General features: G+C 47.1%; 1 protein-coding gene across 2 annotated transcripts in view; it reads left to right on the forward strand.

Moving 5' to 3' along the window:
- The first annotated feature begins 6632 nt into the window (after positions 1 to 6632).
- LCLAT1 (lysocardiolipin acyltransferase 1) overlaps positions 6633 to 25019 on the forward strand; it is a 56070-nt gene continuing 37683 nt past the window's right edge. Inside the window, exons 1-4 of one of the 2 annotated variants that reach the window (XM_072139979.1) lie at positions 6633 to 6850; positions 13871 to 14039; positions 16142 to 16340; positions 21127 to 21273. In XM_072139979.1, the coding sequence (XP_071996080.1) occupies positions 13875 to 14039; positions 16142 to 16340; positions 21127 to 21273 (511 nt within the window). In that variant the 5' untranslated portion in view covers positions 6633 to 6850; positions 13871 to 13874. The remainder of the gene's footprint in view (positions 6851 to 13870; positions 14040 to 16141; positions 16341 to 21126; positions 21274 to 25019) is intronic. The other variant, XM_072139978.1, reaches the window with a different exon arrangement.

Raw genomic sequence — 25019 nt, forward strand, 5'->3', positions numbered from 1 at the left:
AGATTTCACATAAAAGAGAGAATTCTAGAAAAGGACATTTCATCCCCAACCTAATGGTGCTCATGTTTTATTGGGGTAAAACCTGTTAACAGTTTCCCTTTAAAGGGAACCTGGTAACATTGACCTTTCTTAGTGTGATGGAGTATGTGTCCAACCTCTAAAGTAGGATAGATGAAGTCCCCAAACACCAAAACAGTCCTGGTGGCAGCAAGCTGTTGAGGTAGACTACACCCGTCTCTGGTCTCCTGCTTAGTAAGACACGTGTCAGCCTCTTAGAGGGGCAGCACCATCACGTAGCATTGCTTACACCCCAATCCAGAACGAACCCTGGTTATGGAAGGCACTTTTCCCCTCTAGAGTTTGCCTGGGTTTGGAGAGATCCAGATTCTTGGCTCTGTAACTTGCAGTTGACCTTGGTTTATTCTATGTCTCATTCCTACTGACTATGAATGTGCACCGGCCTCTGGGACCCTTTTCCTTGAATGTGTCCTGATTTAAGCTTTGTCCTGACTTCTCTTCATCTGACCCGTGGTAAGGATAGAACTTGCTAAAGGGTCAATAAGGCAGAGCAAGAGAAGAGCAAACCTAAAAGGGAAAGAGCGAGAGCTCCCGTCATCCGAGGTCACCCGGCACCACCGCTTCCAGGCAATTACAATGTCCTCAATTTACAACGTTCCTGAGATCTTACTCGGAAGCTGTTCCATCAAGGATTCACTTATTCAACTCTTTAATTTTACTGGTACAAAGTTCTCCACCAGGAAAATTGTTTATTTCTATTTAAATTGTAAACTTTTCAACTATGGCCATGTTCTCACATGAAAGGAAACCTACCATAAGGAATCTACCGGCCACTTTATTAGGTACACCTGTCCAACTGCTCGTTAACACTTAATTTGTAATCAGCCAATCACATGGCGGCAGTGCAATTAGGCATGTAGACATGGTCAAGGCAATCTCCTGCAGTTCTCCCGAGCATCAGTATGGGGAAGAAAGGTGATTTGTGGCCTTTGAACGTGGCATGGTTGTTGGTGCCAGAAGGGCTGGTCTGAGTATTTCAGAAACTGCTGATCTACTGGGATTTTCACGCACAACCATCTCTAGGGTTTACAGAGAATGGTCCGAAAAAGAAAAAACATCCAGTGAGCGGCAGTTCTGAGGGCGGAAATGCCTTGTTGATGCCAGAGGTCAGAGGACAATGGGCAGACTGGTTCGAGCTGATAGAAAGGCAACAGTGACTCAAATCGCCACCCGTTACACCCAAGGTAGGCAGAAGAGCATCTCTGAACGCACAGTACGTCCAACTTTGAGGCAGATGGGCTACAGCAGCAGAAGACCACACCGGGTGCCACTGCTTTCAGCTAAGAACAGGAAACTGAGGCTACAATTTGCACAAGCTCATGGAAATTGGACAGTAGAAGATTGGAAAAACGTTGCCTGGTCTGATGAGTCTCGATTTCTGCTGCGACATTCGGATGGTAGGGTCAGAATTTGGCGTCAACAACATGAAAGCGCGGATCCATCCTGCCTTGTATCAGCGGCTCAGGCTGGTGGTGGTGGTGTCATGGATCCATCCTGCCTTGTATCAGCGGCTCAGGCTGGTGGTGCTGGTGTCATGGATCCATCCTGCCTTGTATCAGCGGCTCAGGCTGGTGGTGCTGGTGTCATGGATCCATCCTGCCTTGTATCAGCGGGTCAGGCTGGTGGTGGTGGTGTCATGGATCCATCCTGCCTTGTATCAGCGGCTCAGGCTGGTGGTGGTGGTGTCATGGATCCATCCTGCCTTGTATCAGCGGGTCAGGCTGGTGGTGGTGTCATGGATCCATCCTGCCTTGTATCAGCGGCTCAGGCTGGTGGTGGTGGTGGTGTCATGGTGTCTTTGGGCCCCTTGGTACAACGCCACAGCCTACCTGAGTATTGTTGCTGACCATGTCCATCCCTTTATGAGCACAATGTACCCTGTAACATCTGATGGCTACTTTCAGCAGGATAATGCGCCAGGTCCTAAAGCTGGAATCATCTCAGACTGGTTTCTTGAACATGACAATGAGGTCACTGGACACAAATGGCCTCCACAGTCACCAGATCTCAATCCAATAGAGCATCTTTGGGATGTGGTGGAACGGGAGATTCGCATCATGGATGTGCAGCCGACAAATCTGCGGCAACTGTGTGATGCCATCATGTCAATATGGAACAAAATCTCTGAGGAGCTTCCAGCACCTTGTTGTATCTATGCCACGAAGAATTGAGGCAGTTCTGAAGGCAAAAGGGGGTTCAACCCGTTACTAGCATGGTGTACCTAATAAAGTGGCCGGTGAGTGTATATCGCCCATATATACGTCCCCCCTACGTTCATGTGAATGTAGCCTAATAAAGAGGTCACCAGAACCCAATGTACACAGGGTCAGGCTGCATCAATGAGCACGTTTCTGCTTTTACCAAATAAAGATTGAAAAGAATCAGATCAAGATCTTGTAAACAATGTGCAGCATAAATAACCCCGGACCCTCCGTGCACATCCTTTGTGCCGCTCTATAATGGACACTATGGTTATTCGTGAAGCCGCTCATGAAAAGAGCTTTGCTAGAGGGTCTTCAGGGCGCAGAAGAAAAGAGCAAAGCTAAAAGGGAAGGCGAGCGAGCGCTCGTGTCACCCGGGGTCACCGAGGGCCACTGCATTCAGGCAGTTACATTTGTCCTTGCTTTGCGTTTGTCCTGAGGGTCCCCTGGTAAGCGGTTCCTTGAAGTATTTAGCGGCTTTTTTCATCACGTTCTTCTATTTTACCGGAACAGAGCGTTCTCCTCCAGCCAAAATTGTTTTCTTCTTATACGTGCACACAAAAAAAAGAATCTGGTACCTTAACGTGAATCGACCGTGCGAGTGATTTACTTAACCACTTGTCTGTCTGATGCATAAAGGGTCGGCAACTTTACAACAAACATGAAGAATAGTAAAAAAAATATAAAAACTATGTAACACGTCTAATCAGAGCGCAGCACTTCCACAGCCGCTCACCTTGTCTCCTATCACCCTCCAACCTTCCTTCTGAAATCTCGACGGAACTCTGTCCTAGAAGAGAACTGAGGTCTATGGAGAAGGGAGTCACAGCAGCTAGGTCTCCACTCACCTGTGCATCCATTCTGCAGCTAGGACTCCACTTACCAGTGCATCCATTCTGCAGCTAGGTCTCCACTCACCAGTGCATCCACTCTGCAGCTAAGTCTCCACTTACCAGTGCATCCACTCTGCAGCTAGGTCTCCACTCACCAGTGCATCCATTCTGCAGCTAGGACTCCACTTACCAGTGCATCCATTCTGCAGCTAGGACTCCACTCACCAGTGCATCCATTCTGCAGCTAGGTCTCCACTCACCAGTGCATCCATTCTGCAGCTAGGTCTCCACTCACCAGTGCATCCATTCTGCAGCTAGGACTCCACTCACCAGTGCATCCATTCTGCAGCTAGGTCTCCACTCACCACTGCATCCATTCTGCAGCTAGGTCTCCACTCACCAGTGCATCCATTCTGCAGCTAGGTCTCCACTCACCAGTGCATCCATTCTGCAGCTAGGTCTCCACTCACCAGTGCATCCATTCTGCAGCTAGGTCTCCACTCACCAGTGCATCCATTCTGCTGCTAGGTCTCCACTCACCAGTGCATCCATTCTGCTGCTAGGTCTCCACTCACCAGTGCATCCATTCTGCAGCTAGGTCTCCACTCACCAGTGCATCCATTCTGCAGCTAGGTCTCCACTCACCAGTGCATCCATTCTGCTGCTAGGTCTCCACTCACCAGTGCATCCATTCTGCTGCTAGGTCTCCACTCACCAGTGCATCCATTCTGCTGCTAGGTCTCCACTCACCCGTGCATCCATTCTGCTGCTAGGTCTCCACTCACCCGTGCATCCATTCTGCTGCTAGGTCTCCACTCACCCGTGCATCCATTCTACAGCTAGGTCTCCACTCACCAGTGCATCCATTCTACAGCTAGGTCTCCACTCACCAGTGCATCCATTCTGCAGCTAGGTCTCCACTCACCCGTGCATCCATTCTGCTGCTAGGTCTCCACTCACCAGTGCATCCATTCTGCTGCTAGGTCTCCACTCACCAGTGCATCCATTCTGCAGCTAGGTCTCCACTCACCAGTGCATCCATTCTGCAGCTAGGTCTCCACTCACCAGTGCATCCACTCTGCAGCTAAGTCTCCACTTACCAGTGCATCCACTCTGCAGCTAGGTCTCCACTCACCAGTGCATCCATTCTGCAGCTAGGTCTCCACTCACCAGTGCATCCATTTTGCAGCTAGGTCTCCACTCACCAGTGCATCCATTCTGCAGCTAGGTCTCCACTCACCAGTGCATCCATTCTGCAGCTAGGTCTCCACTCACCAGTGCATCCATTCTGCAGCTAGGTCTCCACTCACCAGTGCATCCATTCTGCAGCTAGGACTCCACTCACCAGTGCATCCATTCTGCAGCTAGGTCTCCACTCACCAGTGCATCCATTCTGCAGCTAGGTCTCCACTCACCAGTGCATCCATTCTGCTGCTAGGTCTCCACTCACCCGTGCATCCATTCTGCTGCTAGGTCTCCACTCACCAGTGCATCCATTCTGCAGCTAGGTCTCCACTCACCCTTGCATCCATTCTGCAGCTAGGTCTCCACTCACCCTTGCATCCATTCTGCAGCTAGGTCTCCACTCACCAGTGCATCCATTCTGCCGCTAGGTCTCCACTCACCAGGGCATCCATTCTGCCGCTAGGTCTCCACTCACCAGGGCATCCATTCTGCCGCTAGGTCTCCACTCACCAGTGCATCCATTCTGCAGCTAGGTCTCCACTCACCCTTGCATCCATTCTGCAGCTAGGTCTCCACTCACCAGGGCATCCATTCTGCCGCTAGGTCTCCACTCACCAGTGCATCCATTCTGCCGCTAGGTCTCCACTCACCAGTGCATCCATTCTGCCGCTAGGTCTCCACTCACCAGGGCATCCATTCTGCTGCTAGGTCTCCACTCACCAGTGCATCCATTCTGCAGCTAGGTCTCCACTCACCAGTGCATCCATTCTGCAGCTAGGTCTCCACTCACCAGGGCATCCATTCTGCCGCTAGGTCTCCACTCACCAGGGCATACATTCTGCCGCTAGGTCTCCACTCACCAGGGCATCCATTCTGCTGCTAGGTCTCCACTCACCAGGGCATACATTCTGCCGCTAGGTCTCCACTCACCAGGGCATCCATTCTGCTGCTAGGTCTCCACTCACCAGGGCATCCATTCTGCTGCTAGGTCTCCACTCACCAGGGCATCCATTCTGCAGCTAGTGAAAAATTTCACAGAATTCTCCGCTTTCGGAGAGTCAATTCTGCAGCATTTCGGCCCTTTATGAACACATGTTTTAAGTATTTAAATACTTATGGCCCATCTTTAGGATAGTCAACATTAGATTGGTATCAGTCTGATGCCCTTGCACCTGGAGGCGTCACCTCAGCAGACACCTCGGTTATGCTCATCGGTCACATCACAGCCTGGGTGCAGCTCATTCTCATTCAAGTTAATTGTGTGGAGCTGCAATACCCAGCACAGCCACCACATTATGAATGGTGCTGTTCCTGACCAGCAATCAAGAGACTGCAATTGTCATATGACCTGAGAAAGTTGTGGGTGGTCCGACCTCCACTGATGAGCTAGACAAGCCCTCCCCATATCTGTATAAAACAACCCTCCATGTAGAGCCGGCAAACTTTTGTATCAATGGATGCCATGTAATCCTACAGTTCACATTCCATCACTGCTCACAGCGCCATACAACATGTAGTGGCTGAGCTTGGTATTGCACTTTAGTGGAACTGAACATCTGACTGTGCATGCAGTCTAAGGATGTGTTCACATGTATCATGGTGTACACGGTTGAAAAAAAAGACACATGTCCATCAAGTTCAACCAAGTTTCCCTCACATCCCCATAAAATCAACTTTGTGATCTTACCTGGCACAGAGCCCAATCCAGCAGCGAGTCAGAGGGGGCGTGTCCTGCTCGGCTCAATCTCCGCTGGATTGGACTGTAGGGCAGGCAGGGTAACAAAGATGATTTTCTGGGGATGTTTGGGAAACAATTTATAACCAATAGAAGGGGGTCAGGTGGTTACTAGAGTGTATGGGAACCTGTCACTAGTGGATTTGTGTGATGATAGGTTCCCTTTAACATGCAACAGCACATGTGAATACGTCCTGGCACTCACAGTTAACCCCAATTGGTCGGAGGGGGTCATACGGAGTCCATGATACTTACGATACAAAGGTCAAAATCAAATTCGGATTGGAAAACCAAAAAAAATTCCCAATTCTATTTGACCCTTTATTAAAATTCCTTCATTTACCTCTTATCACCCCACAGCTGACTCTGCCGTGTTATTATTATTATTATTATTCATAGCGTCACACGTCACCCGACTACGAGCCCACAACTTGCGACATGACGTCATGGTTGCCGTTAGTCACACCGTGTGCGGTGACGTAACCAGCCGCGCGCTCGCTGTGAGGTGACAGGCCCCGCCTCCTCCTGACCAATCGCCTCACGGTTTTCCCGCCTCCGAACGCCCCGCCCCCAATTGCCTCTTCTTGGGCCTACAAGACGTATTATTCCCTGCGCCGTGGTGACGTCACCCAGCCTGAGGGGGAGGAGCAAGGAGGGAGGCGCTGCTGGTTAACGCTTTCCTATCCGGAGCGCGGCGCTTGATGGGGTCACCCGCGGGCTGCGGGAGGAGGCAGGGCGGGGGCACACCCGAGTGATACCGACCCGGGCGCACCGGCAGCAGCGGCAGGTGACCCAGATCCTTCATTACCTCCTGTGATGTGAGATTGTGTATCCATCTGTATCTGCCGCCAGAGATGTATATACTGTATATATATATATGTGTACATGTGTCATAATGAATGTCTGTATACAGAGAGAAGAGAACTGCCCTAATATAGAGGTTTACACATAGTATATAACCGCCCCTATATACAGGTTTACACTACACACAGTGACGTCATATAACTGCCCCTATATACAGGTATACACACAGTGACGTCATATAACTGCCCCTATATACAGGTATACACTACACACAGTGACGTCATATAACTGCCCCTATATACAGGTATACACACAGTGATGTCATAGAACCGCCCCTATATACAGGTATACACACAGTGATGTCATAGAACCGCCCCTATATACAGGTATACACACAGTGACGTCATATAACTGCCCCTATATACTGGTATACACACAGTGACGTCATATAACCGCCCCTATATACAGGTATGCACACAGTGACGTCATATAACCGCCCCTATATACAGGTATACGCACAGTGACGTCATATAACCGCCCCTATATACAGGTATACGCACAGTGACGTCACATAACCGCCCCTATATACAGGTATACGCACAGTGACGTCACAGAACCGCCCCTATATACAGGTATACGCACAGTGACGTCACAGAACCGCCCCTATATACAGGTATACGCACAGTGACGTCACAGAACCGCCCCTATATACAGGTATACGCACAGTGACGTCACAGAACCGCCCCTATATACAGGTATACGCACAGTGACGTCACAGAACCGCCCCTATATACAGGTATACGCACAGTGACGTCATAGAACCGCCCCTATATACAGGTATACGCACAGTGACGTCATAGAACCGCCCCTATATACAGGTATACGCACAGTGACGTCATAGAACCGCCCCTATATACAGGTATACGCACAGTGACGTCATAGAACCGCCCCTATATACAGGTATACGCACAGTGACGTCATAGAACCGCCCCTATATACAGGTATACGCACAGTGACGTCATAGAACCGCCCCTATATACAGGTATACGCACAGTGACGTCATACAACCTCCCCTGCAGGCATCATTGAAGGGTGGTATACTACTACAGTGATGTGTTGGGGTCTCCATGTTTGCTCTATAATTCAAGATAAGTAATGTCATGTATGTACACAGTGACTGCACCAGCAGCAGAATAGTGAGTGCAGCTCTGGGGTATAATACAGGATGTAACTCAGGATCAGTACAGGATAAGTAATGTCATGTATGTACACAGTGACTGCACCAGCAGCAGAATAGTGAGTGCAGCTCTGGGGTATAATACAGGATGTAACTCAGGATCAGTACAGGATAAGTAATGTCATGTATGTACACAGTGACTGCACCAGCAGAATAGTGAGTGCAGCTCTGGGGTATAATACAGGATGTAACTCAGGATCAGTACAGGATAAGTAATGTCAGGTATGTACACAGTGACTGCACCAGCAGCAGAATAGTGAGTGCAGCTCTGGGGTAAGTAATGTCATGTATGTGCAGCCAGGATGAGTAAGACATTGATGCGGTGGATAAATCTTGAGTAGTTGTATGTTTGTTTCCTGGTGTCAGGTGATACATTGTGTTACTGTTATGGTTCCTCCTGTAAGAATATGTCCGTCTTTGCGCAGTTCTTGTGTTTACTGAACTATGTGTTAAGAAAGTTGCAAAAGTTTTTCTTTTCTTCAGAGCCAGAAGAGAAGCAATTCACATACTGAAACAATGTATGTAATATGTGTCTATAGGAAACTTTCCATCCTGATAAACCAGGGACATTACTCATAGATCCAGGCACCGGGACTGTGGTATCTTCTTATATTTCTTATCCATGGCCTCTTTCCTCTAAAATCAACTTTAAAACTTATAGGAATGGACCAAAAGGGCTCCTGTGGGTTTTACCACAGCCCCTCTTTGCTGAAGCTTCACAGGCTGTTACACTGAGCACTTCTCCCCTCCACAGTGTGAAGGGGGACATTTTGTAGGGGACACAGTGTCACAACCTGTGATGCTACAGCATGGAGGGTCTCTGATAAAATGCCCCAGAACCCCAGTGGCTCATTAGCATAATTGTAAAAGTTGATTTTAGAAGGAAGGAGACCAAGGATATCAAATATAAAAAGATACCACAGTCCCGGTGCCTGGATCTATAAGTAATGTCCCTGTTTTTTTGTGATGGATTTTGATGATAGATTTGCTAGGAGGGTTTGTCCCTGGATGTGCTATCCTTAGGATGGGCCATAAGAAGTTAATTGTGGGGGATGGCGTCTTCTCGGCTGGCCAGTAAGCACAGGGCACAGATGTGGTAGCAGCGGCTCTGTGTTGCGGTAGTGGAATCTGTAGCTTCGGCTCCTGTGTCATAGCAGATTTCTCTTGGTAATAGAACCTTCTGCTCTGCACTTTGTGAATAGGAGGTGGATTTTTTATGCAGAATTTGTAGCAGAAAATGTGTCAATATTCACAGTGTGAACAGCACCTTAGTCTTTATTGTAATACTGGTCAGTGGCTTTTATATAGACAAACCCTCTCCTTTTCACAAGAGGGGGGGAGGGGGGGGGCTGATCTGTGACCTCCGGTTACATGTGGGTGCTGTATGACCTGTGTGACCCAGTCCCAGGGTAGTGAACGGCGCTGCTGCTGGACCCACCAGGGTCCCCTTTTCTATTAACCCCTCGCCTCTGCAGCCAGTTTTGATTATAAAGGGCATCTACCACCAGGATGACGGACTGTATGCAAATGAGGCTGAGGGGCTCTGGGCTCCATAGGTGTTAATGGAGCCTGGAGCCCCTCAGGCTCATTTGCATAGAGTCTTTCATCCTCATAGTAGATGCCATTTAAAGACTAAAGTTTTAAAAAAAGACGGCATTTTTGAAGAGTTGTTCTTTTCACCGGTCATATTTGGGGGCAAGGAACATTCTTGCTCACTTTTTAGAACATTTTTTTTGTGTGAAGGGTATTGATGAAAAACCACCTTTTTTGGGAATTTTTTTTTTAATAATTTTTACTGCGTTCACCGTGCGGGTCCAATAATGGTTCTGTTTTACTGCACAGAGGCGGCAATACCAAATGTGTGTGTAGGGGGTGTTTATTTGTGTGTGTTATAGATGTTGTTTCGGTAGGTTATTTTAGAGGCTTTTAGGGGTTTTATATAGTTATTTAAAAATGTTTTCAATGTCTGAAGCTGCAGGCAGCACCGGGCACTCAGGAGACCCCAGAGCTGCCCTGAAGAGGACCCCCTGTAAGCTCCCTGGAGGAATGGGGGGCGGGGGGGGCATGTTTGTCCGATTCATGGGGTCTGTGCTGTACAGAGAGTGGGGCAGGGAACGGCTCCCTTCTCTGTGTAGTGGTCAGAGCAGGTTACTGTAGATCCATTTATGTATAGAACATAATCAGAAGAGACTTTGCACTGAGGTCGTGTCCTGGGGACTCGGACCATATTTTCTGCGCCTAGTGACGGGATGCAACGCAGGTTAATGATTGATGGGGCTTTATGCAGCCAGGACGAGATGTCACAGGGCAGGACGTCTGCTCCTAGGTCACACGTGCAGTGAGTACTCTGGGTGGGACGTTTTCCAGTTCCATGTGGTAGGACATATAGGTACAAAGTGGGGACTATTTCTTAATGAAAAGGGCAAGGACTCTTAAAGGGAACTCGTCAGCAGGGGTGACAATGCAGCCAGTGTTACATATTGTCCCTGGAGAGATGTGTATTCAGACCTTTGTGCATGTTGTTAGTAGCAGCAGGACTGTGATATATGGATTTATATTCCTGGGTTGTAGCTTCTCTCAGTGTACCAGGGGGTTTGTCATTTGTTTTTAAGAATAAAGGTCTTTAAAATTATGCAAATGAGACTGAGGGGCTCCAGGCTACATTGCTTTTAAAGGACATCTACCACCAGGATTAGGATTGTAAGCCAAGCACACTGACATACTGGTGTGTATTCACACTGGCAGGATTCACTCTTCTTTTAGATTCTTATGCCCTTGTTTTTAAGAAATAAAGGGGCTCCATGTTCCATTGACATCTATGGAGCCTGGAGCCGATCAGACTCATTTGCATATTTATTAAAACCTTTATTTCTTAAAAAACAAGGGCAAAAGATGAGAAGATCCTCCCAGAGGGGGCGCACACCAGTATGTCAATGTGCTTAGCTTACAATCATCATCCTGGTGGTACATGTCCTTTAAAAGCAATGTAGCCTGGAGCCCCTCTGGCTCATTTGCATAATTTTTAAATCCCCTTTTTTTTATAAGAACCTTATTTGGCATGAGAAGCTAAAAGAAGAGAGGCGCACGCCAGCATGTGTGTGTGTGCTTGGTTTACAATCCTTAATCCTGGTGGTAGATGTCCTTTAAATACTACCACAGTCACTCAGAGCAGGGGAACAGAGGTTGTAGAGCAGCTCAATGCACAGAGCACAGCAGTGTGAGAACATGCCCCTTTGGACCTGGTGCTCTGAAGTACTGTTCTGAGGGAAGAGACGTCATTCTTTCACCCTGTTAAGCTTCTAGCACAGCCGTGACCTGTCCAGGTTTTTTATATAACAATTCCCCCCCCCCCTCTCCTCTCCATTGCATTCCAGTTACTGCGACTACAACTCCCAGCATGTGTAAGGCGTTGAGCCCTGGCGTGTGTTACACCCATTACTGTTATGTAATATCCGGTGCGTCGGGTCCATCCTCTGACCATCCCTTGGACACGATTCCCATGATGAGATCTTCGTTGTTCACCCCAGATGATAACTTGGAAAAGTGTCAGCAGGTACAAAGCGCAGAATCTCCAGCTCTGCCAAGACGTCCCGAGGCTGCGAGATTAGACGCGATGACACGATCTCTCGGGGTTATTATACATATCAGAGATTATAGTGATTGTACTTTGTGTATCTCATTATTCTATATGTCGCTGTGTAATTACCTAATAGGAGCGGGCGACGTGCAGCGGGTGATTCATCCTCCGCTCATTATAACCATCGTTATAATTATTATCTTATAAAGTGCGGACGACGGTGAAGGATTACGAAAGACTGATGTGGGTTGGAGTGTGATTGCTGGACTATAACTCTCAGCATGCCCTGACAGCCTGGATGTATGGGCATGGTTTTGCATTGCAGGACTACAACTCACAGCATTCCCTTACCGCCTAGTTGTTAGGGCTTTAGTTTTGCATTGTGGTACTACAACTCCAACCTGGTTGTTAGGGGATGATTTTTGAAGATCTACCACTCCCAGCATAACATTCTTTATAGTGCGAGGGGGTAATCAGTACCGGACTCCTTACAGATACATTGTTGCAGTGCATTGTTTTTGTAAGTGTTTGTTACAGTGTCACAGAATGTTATCTCCGATACAAGAGATAAACAGATAACTTGCTGATTGGAGACGGCCCAGTGGTGGGACCCCTATATCTGAAGAGAACCAGGCTACTTGTACCCCCAAATGAATGGAGTGGCAGGAAGAGCATGTGGCACTGGGGGAGTAGCAGGGTACTGCGCTCCACTATCGTCAGTGCCATAGAGGAGCACAATGCATGTTCAAGCAACGGAAACCTACCACTATGGATCTACAATACCTATTAAGATGGATCCGGTGGTAGGTGCATCTAACGAATGTAAGGATAGCCCTTTTTAGGGCTAATGATTTCCTCCCCTAATCTTTAATCAGGGTAATATGCAAATTTTCTAAAGAGGCTACTGGGACATGGAGTAGCCTGAGCTGAGACTACACGGTGCAGCTACTCCATGCCCCAGTAGCCTCTTTGATCCTCCTACCCAGATATCTTCAGCTACAAGGAGCTGCGTGCACTTGTCCGTGAAGCCGGAGTTCTGTGCATACCTTAAATAACCTTGCATAATCTAACCTTACATACGTTAGATGCACCTACCACTCGATCTACCTTAATAGGTTGATCCGTAGTGGTAGGTTTCCTTTAAGATGGACCCCATTGTCATAATCCAAGAATATCCCACCACTGGGACCCCAAATGATCAGAGCTTTGTGCTCCAACCTGTAGTTTGGGGATAACTTGTGAATCTCAACATCAAAATGAATATGTGGCCTGACTTGGGTGAAGGCCCCACGGTGGGCCACGTCACCTGGGTGAAGGACGCACCACGGGCCACGCGGCTGGATTCATGGCGGACCACAGGTGACACCGCTGGGTGGAGGCTGCACTGAGCGCTCTCCATCTATTCTCCGCCTTTTTCAGGCTATAGTTATACTCCGTAATTAGCAGTACTATAATAAATACAGTTTCCATCCTCATCCATGTAATTGTGTAATTTTGGGTGGAGGAGCGGTAGTTGGATCTGCTTCCATACGCCTCTGGATCCAGCTTTCTGAGGTTTGGACGCTCGCCTGATTGGTGCATGTTACTGGCAGCACTTGAAGGGAAAGACGACTGCAGAACATTCACTATCCAGGATCTGAGGGGCAATGTTTACTAGAATGGGAAATGGGCCTGTGACCCGGGTCTCATGGTTCTGGTTAGTGAGGATGACAGCAGACTATATGGGATAGGTAAGGGAAGCTGCTGGACTACTGGGGGGTGGGAGCAGCTCAGAGTTGGTACCACATGTTTCTGCTTAGGAGGTTTGGATGATTTGCTGGAATCTTTGAATGGAATTTCATCTCCTATCATCTTTTAAAGTGCACAATGTGTTATAGCTTTTATACATGACTTACTGTGATAGTTTTGTGGATCTGCCTTCCGTTAAAAACAGTGGCCTCGCTGAGGCTACAGGGCTACAGTGGTGGGTGGGTGTGGCTGTGACTACTGGGGGGGGGGAGTGCGGCTGTGACTACTGGGGGGGGGGAGTGCGACTGTGACTACTGAGGGGGGGGGGTGTTGGGCGGCTGTGACTACTGGGGGGGTGGGGAGTGCGACTATGACTACTGGGGGGGGGGGTGCGACTGTGACTACTGGGAGGGGGGGACGGGGAGTGCGGCTGTGACCTGTCAAGTTTGTTGGATCTTTACCCTAACACTTCACTCTTCTTTTATTTTTCAGAGCCATGGTGTCATGGAGAGGGGTTTACTTTGTCTGCTCTTTGTTTCTGGGAAGTTTCTTTGGGAGCATTTTCATGCTCGGTCCATTCCTGCCTCTGATGTTTGTGTCTCCGAGCTGGTATCGGTGGCTGACTGATCGTATTGTGGCAACGTGGCTGACCCTCCCAGTGGTAAGTCTTCTACCCTGCATAGAATGTCATGTATGTACACAGTGACTGCACCAGCAGCAGAATAGTGAGTGCAGCTCTGGGGTATAATACAGGATGTAACTCAGGATCAGTACAGGATAAGTAATGTCATGTATGTACACAGTGACTGCACCAGCAGCAGATAGTGAGTGCAGCTCTGGGGTATAATACAGGATGAAACTCAGGATCAGTACAGGATAAGTAATGTCATGTATGTACACAGTGACTGCACCAGCAGCAGAATAGTGAGTGCAGCTCTGGAGTATAATACAGGATGTAACTCAGGATCAGTACAGGATAAGTAATGTCATGTATGTACACAGTGACTGCACCAGCAGCAGAATAGTGAGTGCAGCTCTGGGGTATAATACAGGATGTAACTCAGGATCAGTACAGGATAAGTAATGTCATGTATGTACACAGTGACTGCACCAGCAGTAGAATAGTGAGTGCAGCTCTGGGGTATAATACAGGATGTAACTCAGGATCAGTACAGGATAAGTAATGTCATGTATGTACAGTGACTGCACCAGCAGCAGAATAGTGAGTGCAGCTCTGGGGTATAATACAGGATGTAACTCAGGATCAGTACAGGATAAGTAATGTCATGTATGTACACAGTGACTGCACCAGCAGCAGAATAGTGAGTGCAGCTCTGGAGTATAATACAGGATGTAACTCAGGATCAGTACAGGATAAGTAATGTCATGTATGTACACAGTGACTACACCAGCAGCAGAATAGTGAGTGCAGCTCTGGGGTATAATACAGGATGTAACTCAGGATCAGTACAGGATAAGTAATGTCATGTATGTACACAGTGACTGCACCAGCAGTAGAATAGTGAGTGCAGCTCTGGGGTATAATACAGGATGTAACTCAGGATCAGTACAGGATAAGTAATGTCATGTATGTACACAGTGACTGCACCAGCAGCAGAATAGTGAGTGCAGCTCTGGGGTATAATACAGGATGTAACTCAGGATCAGTACAGGATAAGTAATGTCATGTATGTACACAGTGACTGCACCAGCTGCAGAATAGTGAGTGCATCTCAGGGGTATAATACAGGATGTAACTCAGGATCAGTACAGGATAAGTAATGTCATGTATGTACACAGTGACTGCACCAGCAGTAGAATAGTGAGTGCAGCTCTGGGGTATAATACAGGATGTAACTCAGGATCAGTACAGGATAAGTAATGTCATGTATGTACAGTGACTGCACCAGCAGCAGAATAGTGAGTGCAGCTCTGGGGTATAATACAGGATGTAACTCAGGATCAGTACAGGATAAGTAATGTCATGTATGTACACAGTGACTGCACCAGCAGCAGAATAGTGAGTGCAGCTCTGGAGTATAATACAGGATGTAACTCAGGATCAGTACAGGATAAGTAATGTCATGTATGTACACAGTGACTACACCAGCAGCAGAATAGTGAGTGCAGCTCTGGGGTATAATACAGGATGTAACTCAGGATCAGTACAGGATAAGTAATGTCATGTATGTACACAGTGACTACACCAGCAGCAGAATAGTGAGTGCAGCTCTGGAGTATAATACAGGATGTAACTCAGGATCAGTACAGGATAAGTAATGTCATGTATGTACACAGTGACTGCACCAGCAGTAGAATAGTGAGTGCAGCTCTGGGGTATAATACAGGATGTAACTCAGGATCAGTACAGGATAAGTAATGTCATGTATGTACACAGTAACTGCACCAGCAGCAGAATAGTGAGTGCAGCTCTGGAGTATAATACAGGATGTAACTCAGGATCAGTACAGGATAAGTAATGTCATGTATGTACACAGTGACTGCACCAGCAGCAGAATAGTGAGTGCAGCTCTGGGGTATAATACAGGATGTAACTCAGGATCAGTACAGGATAAGTAATGTCATGTATGTACAGTGACTGCACCAGCAGCAGAATAGTGAGTGCAGCTCTGGGGTATAATACAGGATGTAACTCAGGATCAGTATAGGATAAGTAATGTCATGTATGTACACAGTGACTGCACCAGCAGCAGAATAGTGAGTGCAGCTCTGGAGTATGACATGTTATCCTCTGTGTTTCAGGCTTTGCTGGAGCTGGTATTTGGCGCCAAAGTGGTCATAACAGGAGATGGGTTCATTCCTGGAGAAAGAAGTGTTATCATCATGAACCATCGGACCCGGCTGGATTGGATGTTCTTATGGAATTGCTTATTAAGATACAGTTACCTCCGGCTGGAAAAAATCTGCCTGAAGTCCAGCCTTAAAGCCGTCCCGGGGTTTGGTAGGTGTCAGTGTTATTGTTTCCATCCTTGTATTTGTGTATGTGAGGGACACTTGTAAATATACGGGACCCCTATTCCATGTGAGCCCCCCAGGCCGCTCCTTTCATTGTATCTGGAGAATACGAGACATTGCTATGTCCTGCAGTGCCATAGGGATCGGGGTCCCTCCTGTATGACCAGTCCGGGGGGCTCTCTGGCCCCTCCATCGCTGTCTCTTCTTGTGTAGAGCAGAGATTGATGACATCCCAGGACTTTCTCATCCGCTCCTCTCCAGGCTCCGGGAGCCCAGCGAGGTCTGTCATCCATTCTCTACTCAGGTGACAGATGTGGAAAACACAGGATGCAAGGAGCCGGGGCTCTGCTTCCGATCCCGCGCTCCGGGGACACGGGCCGAGAGCCGCAACGCCTGAAGACAATTACCATTCATTATGAGGACAGCTCAGAACTTTCACTGTCCTCACTAGACTCCTGCACCTCTACTTGCTGTCAGTGAATGATCACTACAATGTACTTTGCAGACACTCGAGTCCGGCTGATGTAGGATTATGCTTTGTTACATTGTATCAGAGCAATTTTTGATCGCTCACGAAGTTTCTATTCGCTGAGAGCAAGCGGAGATCTTGGGATTACTATGCAGAAGACAAATATACGAGAAAGATTGATCATTTATAATGCAATATTGATAACCTTTCCATCAGAAACTGATCAGTATCAGTCCAGCTCCGCTCTCTGTGTAGTGGTAGCACCTGTGGATTGCAGCTCAGCTCCTGTTGAAGTTATTAAGCTGCAGTAACACAGCTTGACCACTATGCCAACGGCAGCACTGAACTTCCAGGTCTGTTTTCTGTGGTTCTTTTGGCTTCTGGGGCTGAACCTGGGGGTACTAAATACCTTGGACTCTTTATTTTATAATATTGCAGACCTTCACTTTACTATGACCCTGGAAAATCCCTTTAAGTTAACTTTTATCCAGCAGTCGGGACCATTTTCTCTTTGATTGAGTGCACTTTTATATTGTATAGCTGAGATATAGCTGCACCTCATTGCCTTAAAAGAAGTGTCCAAACAGTGTCCAAGTACAGAAACCTGACAGCAGTCGTAAAGCAGAGAGCGAAGATACTAAGGGCTTTATCCCTTTAAGAGACATTCACTTTCCTCTTCTTCTCCGCTCCCTTGTTTTCCTCTTTGTCTTTTTGTTTTTTTGTTTTTTTTCGTTGTTGTGTTTGTTTTCCTTATGCCAAAATTCCAGCAGATTTTCCCCTTTCCTTCCCAATCTTCACTCCGGCAGCTGGTTCTGCCAGATTACAGCTGGAACGTATTTTACCTTTAATGGTCAATTGAAGAATTCATGAAATCCCAGAAAGTTACTATATAAGGTAGAGGCCGCCCTGCGTGTTCTGGTCATTACATTCCTCCTGCAATTATACCTTCTGCTATCAGCTGCTAAATCCTCGACTAACCCATAAAATCCAAAGAAGTAGTATAATACTGCCCCCTGTGTACAGGAATATAACTACTATAATACTGCCCCCTATGTACAAGAATATAACTACTATAATACTGCCCTCTATGTACAAGAATATAACTACTATTATACTGCCCCTATGTACAAGAATATAACTACTATAATACTGCCCCCTATGTACAAGAATATAACTACTATAATACTGCCCCCTGTGTACAGGAATATAACTACTATAATACTGCCCCCTATGTACAAGAATATAACTACTATAATCCTGCCCCCTATGTACAGGAATATAACTACTATAATACTGCCCCCTATGTACAAGAATATAACTACTATAATACTGCCCCGTATGTACAAGAATATAACTACTATAATACTGCCCTCTATGTACAAGAATATAACTACTATAATACTGCCCCCTATGTACAAGAATATAACTACTATAATACTGCCCCCTATGTACAGGAATATAACTACTATAATACTGCCCCCTATGTACAGGAATATAACTACTATAATACTGCCCCCTATGTACAAGAATATAACTACTATAATACTGCTCCCTATGTACAAGAATATAACTACTATAATACTGCCCCCTATGTACAAGAATATAACTACTATAATACTGCCCCCTATGTACAGGAATATAACTACTATAATACTGCCCCCTATGTACAGGAATATAACTACTATAATACTGCCTCCTATGTACAAGAATATAACTGCTATAATACTGCCCCCTATGTACAAGAATATAACTACTATAATACTGCCCTCTATGTACAAGAATATAACTACTATAATACTGCCCCCTATGTACAGGAATATAACTACTATAATACTGCCCCCTATGTACAAGAATATAACTGCTATAATACTGCCCCCTATGTACAAGAATATAACTACTATAATACTGCCTCCTATGTACAAGAATATAACTACTATAATACTGCCCCCTATGTACAAGAATATAACTGCTATAATACTGCCCCCTATGTACAAGAATATAACTACTATAATACTGCTATCTATATACAAGAATATAACTACTATAATACTGCCTCCTATGTACAAGAATATAACTACTATAATACTGCCCCCTATGTACAAGAATATAACTACTATAATACTGCCCCCTATGTACAAGAATATAACTACTATAATACTGCCCCCTATGTACAGGAATGTAACTACTATAATACTGCCCCCTATGTACAGGAATGTAACTACTATAATACTGCCCCCTATGTACAAGAATATAACTACTATAATACTGCCCCCTATGTACAAGAATATAACTACTATAATACTGCCCCTTATGTACAAGAATATAACTACTATAACACTGCCCCCTATGTACAGGAATATAACTACTATAATACTGCCCCCTATGTACAAGAATATAACTACTATAATACTGCCCCCTATGTACAGGAATATAACTACTATAATACTGCTCCCTATGTACAGGAATATAACTACTATAATACTGCCCCCTATGTACAAGAATATAACTACTATAATACTGCCCCCTATGTACAGGAATGTAACTACTATAATACTGCCCCCTATGTACAGGAATGTAACTACTATAATACTGCCCCCTATGTACAGGAATGTAACTACTATAATACTGCCCCCTATGTACAGGAATGTAACTACTATAATACTGCCCCCTATGTACAGGAATATAACTACTATAATACTGCCCTCTATGTACAGGAATATAACTACTATAATACTGCCCCCTATGTACAGGAATATAACTACTATAATACTGCCCCCTATGTACAGGAATATAACTACTATAATACTGCCCCCTATGTACAAGAATATAACTACTATAATACTGCCCCCTATGTACAGGAATATAACTACTATAATACTGCCCCCTATGTACAGGAATATAACTACTATAATACTGCCCCCTATGTACAGGAATATTACTACTATAATACTGCCCCCTATGTACAGGAATATTACTACTATAATACTGCCCCCTATGTACAGTAATATTACTACTATAATACTGCCCCCTATGTACAGGAATATTACTACTATAATACTGCCCCCTATGTACAAGAATATAACTACTATAATACTGCCCCCTATGTACAAGAATATAACTACTATAATACTGCCCCCTATGTACAGGAATATAACTACTTTAATACTGCCCCCTATGTACAAGAATATAACTACTATAATACTGCCCCCTATGTACAAGAATATAACTACTATAATACTGCCTCCTATGTACAGGAATATAACTACTATAATACTGCCCCTATGTACAGGAATATTACTACTATAATACTGCCCCCTATGTACAGGAATATTACTACTATAATACTGCCCCCTATGTACAGGAATATAACTACTATAATACTGCCCCCTATGTACAAGAATATAACTACTATAATACTGCCCCCTATGTACAGGAATATAACTACTATAATACTGCCCCCTATGTACAGGAATATAACTACTATAATACTGCCCCCTATGTACAAGAATATAACTACTATAATACTGCCCTCTATGTACAGGAATATAACTACTATAATACTGCCCTCTATGTACAGGAATATAACTACTATAATACTGCCCCCTATGTACAGGAATATAACTACTATAATACTGCCCCCTATGTACAGGAATATAACTACTATAATACTGCCCCCTATGTACAGGAATATAACTACTATAATACTGCCCCCTATGTACAGGAATATAACTACTATAATACTGCCCTCTATGTACAAGAATATAACTACTATAATACTGCCCCCTATGTACAGGAATATAACTACTATAATACTGCCCCCTATGTACAGGAATATACCTACTCTCTCTTTGTAGGAGTATATGGCGGTGGTGTTATCCTCTTGCTGTCTTAGGCTACATTCACACGAACGTATGGGGGACGTATATACGGCCGACGTATATACGGCCGATATACGTCCCCCATACACTCCTATGGGCGCATGGCACCCTACGGGAGCGGTACGGCGCCGCACATGTGCGGCACCGTACCCGGGAGAAAGATAGGACCTGTCCTATCTTTTCCCGTAATACGGCGCCGTGCGCCATGTATCGCTATGGAGAGGGGCGGGGGTGAGCTGCGCTCACCTCCTCCTCCTCTCCCCGTACACTGCCGTTGCCCGCTACGGTACGGTACGGGCGGGCAACGGCAGTGTGAATTTAGCCTTAGTAGTATTTATACTGTTGTATTGTACATACAGACGACATGTTCTGCAGGTTTGGGGTCCAGGCTGTCCCTGATCTTGTCCCTCTTCACCATCTTTTAGGTTGGGCCATGCAGGTCGCCGCCTTCATCTTTATCCGCAGGAAATGGGAAGAAGACAAGAGTCACTTTGAGGCCATGCTGGATTATTTCTGTGACATTAAGGAGCCCCTCCAGCTTCTGATCTTTCCTGAGGGCACTGACCTGACAGGTGAGTAGATGTGTAAATGTCACTGACCTGAGGTGGGGATCTGTTCTGTTCTTACCCGCTTCCCTTTACTTCTGATCTCCGTTATGGGGGGAGATGTTGGTGAAATGTCCATTTCAGGTTGGAAACAGGAGCCTGGTGATCCCTGGTTATAATCTGTATTGCGTTATATGACAGTATCACATCGATCCTTAGTGTCATACAATGCGATACAAGTGATACAGTATCGTTTTCATATAGCGTGCTGTATAGCTTGTATTGTACTGTATCACATCATACCTTAGTGTCATACACGTGATACAGTATCGTATTCATATATCATACTGTATCACATCATATTGTACTATCACATTGTGTCGTACTGTATCACATGCATCGTTCTCTATCACATCGAATCGTGCGGTACCACGTGCATCGCACAGTATGATGTATCACGTGTATTACACAATCACATTATTCTGCACGGTATCTCCTGTATGACCCTCTATACCTCTGCCGTCTCATTTAGTCGCCTCTCGGGCACAAGTGATGTTATTACAGCGCTGTATCTCTCCCATGTACTAAGTCCTGCAGCATAGCCGGGGAGAGCTGCTGAGGATTCTGGGTTATGGGAGGTTATGCTACAAGGTTAGGTATAAGTACTAGGTGGATGTATTTTTCCAGTACCTAGCACCTCGGATCATGGCGCTGATAGAGCAGAGGAGGAGCCAGGATTCTCCCATCACACCTCCAGGTCCATGTACGCAGGAGACGGGTAATCTATAATACTCCTCATAGAGAGGGAGGAAGCAGGACGGGGGATTATCTGACCAGATCAAGCCTCTACCTGTCTCCCCAAATTAGAAGAAGAGCAGCCGCCAACGCAAGCAGCGGGTTATTAATAGAAGCATTATTGTCCTCTCTACGGGTGTTACTGTACCCATGACGCCTGGTCTAGTGCTGCTGCAGCACATCGGGGGCTAAGAGGATTCTACCACCTGTCCCCTGTGCCATTTATAGATGGCTAATACAGAGGACTAAGCCTAAGTGTTACCATCTCTGCGTCTTTACAAAACCCATCAGCCATAATGTTATCACGTTATTTGGGACTTCTGACATATCTCGGATGGAGGGTCCCAACAATTCATCTCATCTCATCTCATTGCCAGTTGCCCAAATCTATAGGTAACACAGGGTGAGGATGAGGGAACCGCCTTGGTGGTTTCACTTTATCCCTTTGATGCATTCACAATGCACCTAGTGCAGCCCTGACCACTGCTGGCTATGATAGAAAGGTGTCAGGACACACAGGACATGGCAGCTCGCTGTGTATGGGGGGGTGTAGTCACAGAGAGGTCAGAGCGCCCATGCTGACCCCTGACCACTGCTGGCTATGATAGAAAGGTGTCAGGACACACAGGACATGGCAGCTCGCTGTGTATGGGGGGTGTAGTCACAGAGGGGTCAGAGCGCCCATGCTGACCCCTGACCACTGCTGGCTATGATAGAAAGGTGTCAGGACACACAGGACATGGCAGCTCGCTGTGTATGGGGGGTGTAGTCACAGAGGGGTCAGATCACCCATGCTGACCCCTGACCACTGCTGACTATGATAGAAAGGTGTCAGGACAAACAGGACATGGCAGCTCGCTGTGTATGGGGGTGTAGTCACAGAGAGGTCAGAGCAGACATGCTGACCCCTGACCACTGCTGGCTATGATAGAAAGGTGTCAGGACACACAGGACATGGCAGCTCGCTGTGTATGGGGGTGTAGTCACAGAGGTGTCAGAGCGTCCATGCTGACCCCTGACCACTGCTGGCTATGATAGAAAGTTGTCAGGACACACAGGACATGGCAGCTCACTGTGTATGGGGGTGTAGTCACAGAGGGGTCAGAGCACCCATGCTGACCCCTGACCACTGCTGGCTATGATAGAAAGGTGTCAGGACACAGGACATGGCAGCTCGCTGTGTATAGGGGGTGTAATCACAGAGAGGTCAGAGCGCCCATGCTGACACCTGACCACTTCTGGCTATGATAGATAGGGATCAGGACACACAGTACATGGCAACTCACTCTGTATGGGGGGTGTTGTCACAGAGAGGTCAGAGCACCCATGCTGACCCCTGACCACTGCTGGCTATGATAGAAAGGTGTCAGGACACACAGGACATGGCAGCTCGCTGTGTATGGGGGGTGTAGTCACAGAGAGGTCAGAGCACCCCTGCTGACCCCTGACCCCTGCTGGCTATGATAGAAAGGTGTCAGGACACACAGGACATGGCAGCTCGCTGTGTATGGGGGGGTGTAGTCACAGAGGGGTCAAAGCACCCATGCTGACCCCTGACCACTGCTGGCTATGATAGAAAGGTGTCAGGACACACAGGACATGGCAGCTCGCTGTGCATGGGGGTGTAGTCACAGAGAGGTCAGAGCCCCCATGCTGACCACTGACCACTGCTGGCTATGGTAGAAAGGTGTCAGGACACACAGGACATGGCAGCTCGCTGTGTATGGGGGGTGTAGTCACAGAGGGGTTAGAGCACCCATGCTGACCCCTGACCACTGCTGGCTATGATAGAAAGGTGTCAGGACACACAGGACATGGCAGCTCGCTGTGTATGGGGGGGTGTTGTCACAGAGGGGTCAGAGCACCCATGCTGACCCCTGACCACTGCTGGCTATGATAGAAAGGTGTCAGGACACACAGGACATGGCAGCTCGCTGTGTATGGGGGGTGTAGTCACAGAGGGGTCAGAGCGCCCATGCAGACCCCTGACCACTGCTGGCTATGATAGAAAGGTGTCAGGACACACAGGACATGGCAGCTCGCTGTGTATGGGGGGTGTAGTCACAGAGGGGTCAGAGCTCCCATGCTGACCCCTGACCACTGCTGGCTATGATAGAAAGGTGTCAGGACACAGGACATGGCAGCTCGCTGTGTATGGGGGGTGTAGTCACAGAGGGGTCAGAGCGCCCATGCTGACCCCTGACCACTGCTGGCTATGATAGAATGGTGTCAGGACACAGGACATGGCAGCTCGCTGTGTATAGGGGGTGTAGTCACAGAGGGGTAAGAGCGCCCATGCTGACCACTGCTGGCTATGATAGAAAGGTGTCAGGACACACAGGACATGGCAGCTCGCTGTGTATGGGGGGAGTAGTCACAGAGAGGTCAGAGCGCCCATGCTGACCCCTGACCACTGCTGGCTATGATAGAAAGGTGTCAGGACACACAGGACATGGCAGCTCGCTGTGTATGGGGGTGTAGTCACAGGGAGGTCAGAGCGCCCATGCTGACCCCTGACCACTGCTGGCTATGATAGAAAGGTATCAGGACACACAGGACATGGCAACTCACTCTGTATGGGGGGTGTTGTCACAGAGAGGTCAGAGCACCCATGCTGACCCCTGACCACTGCTGGCTATGATAGAAAGGTGTCAGGACACACAGGACATGGCAGCTCGCTGTGTATGGGGGGTGTAGTCACAGAGGGGTCAGAGCACCCATGCTGACCCCTGATAACTGCTGGCTATGATAGAAAGGTGTCAGGACACAGGACATGGCAGCTCGCTGTGTATGGGGGGTGTAGTCTCAGAGAGGTCAGAGCACCCATGCTGACCCCTGACCACTGCTGGCTATGATAGAAAGGTGTGAGGACACACAGGACATGGCAGCTCGCTGTGTATGGGGGGGTGTAGTCACAGAGGGGTCAAAGCACCCATGCTGACCCCTGACCACTGCTGGCTATGATAGAAAGGTGTCAG

Source organism: Engystomops pustulosus, chromosome 3 (genome assembly GCF_040894005.1).
Source record: "Engystomops pustulosus chromosome 3, aEngPut4.maternal, whole genome shotgun sequence".
NCBI classification, from domain to species: Eukaryota; Metazoa; Chordata; class Amphibia; order Anura; family Leptodactylidae; genus Engystomops; species Engystomops pustulosus.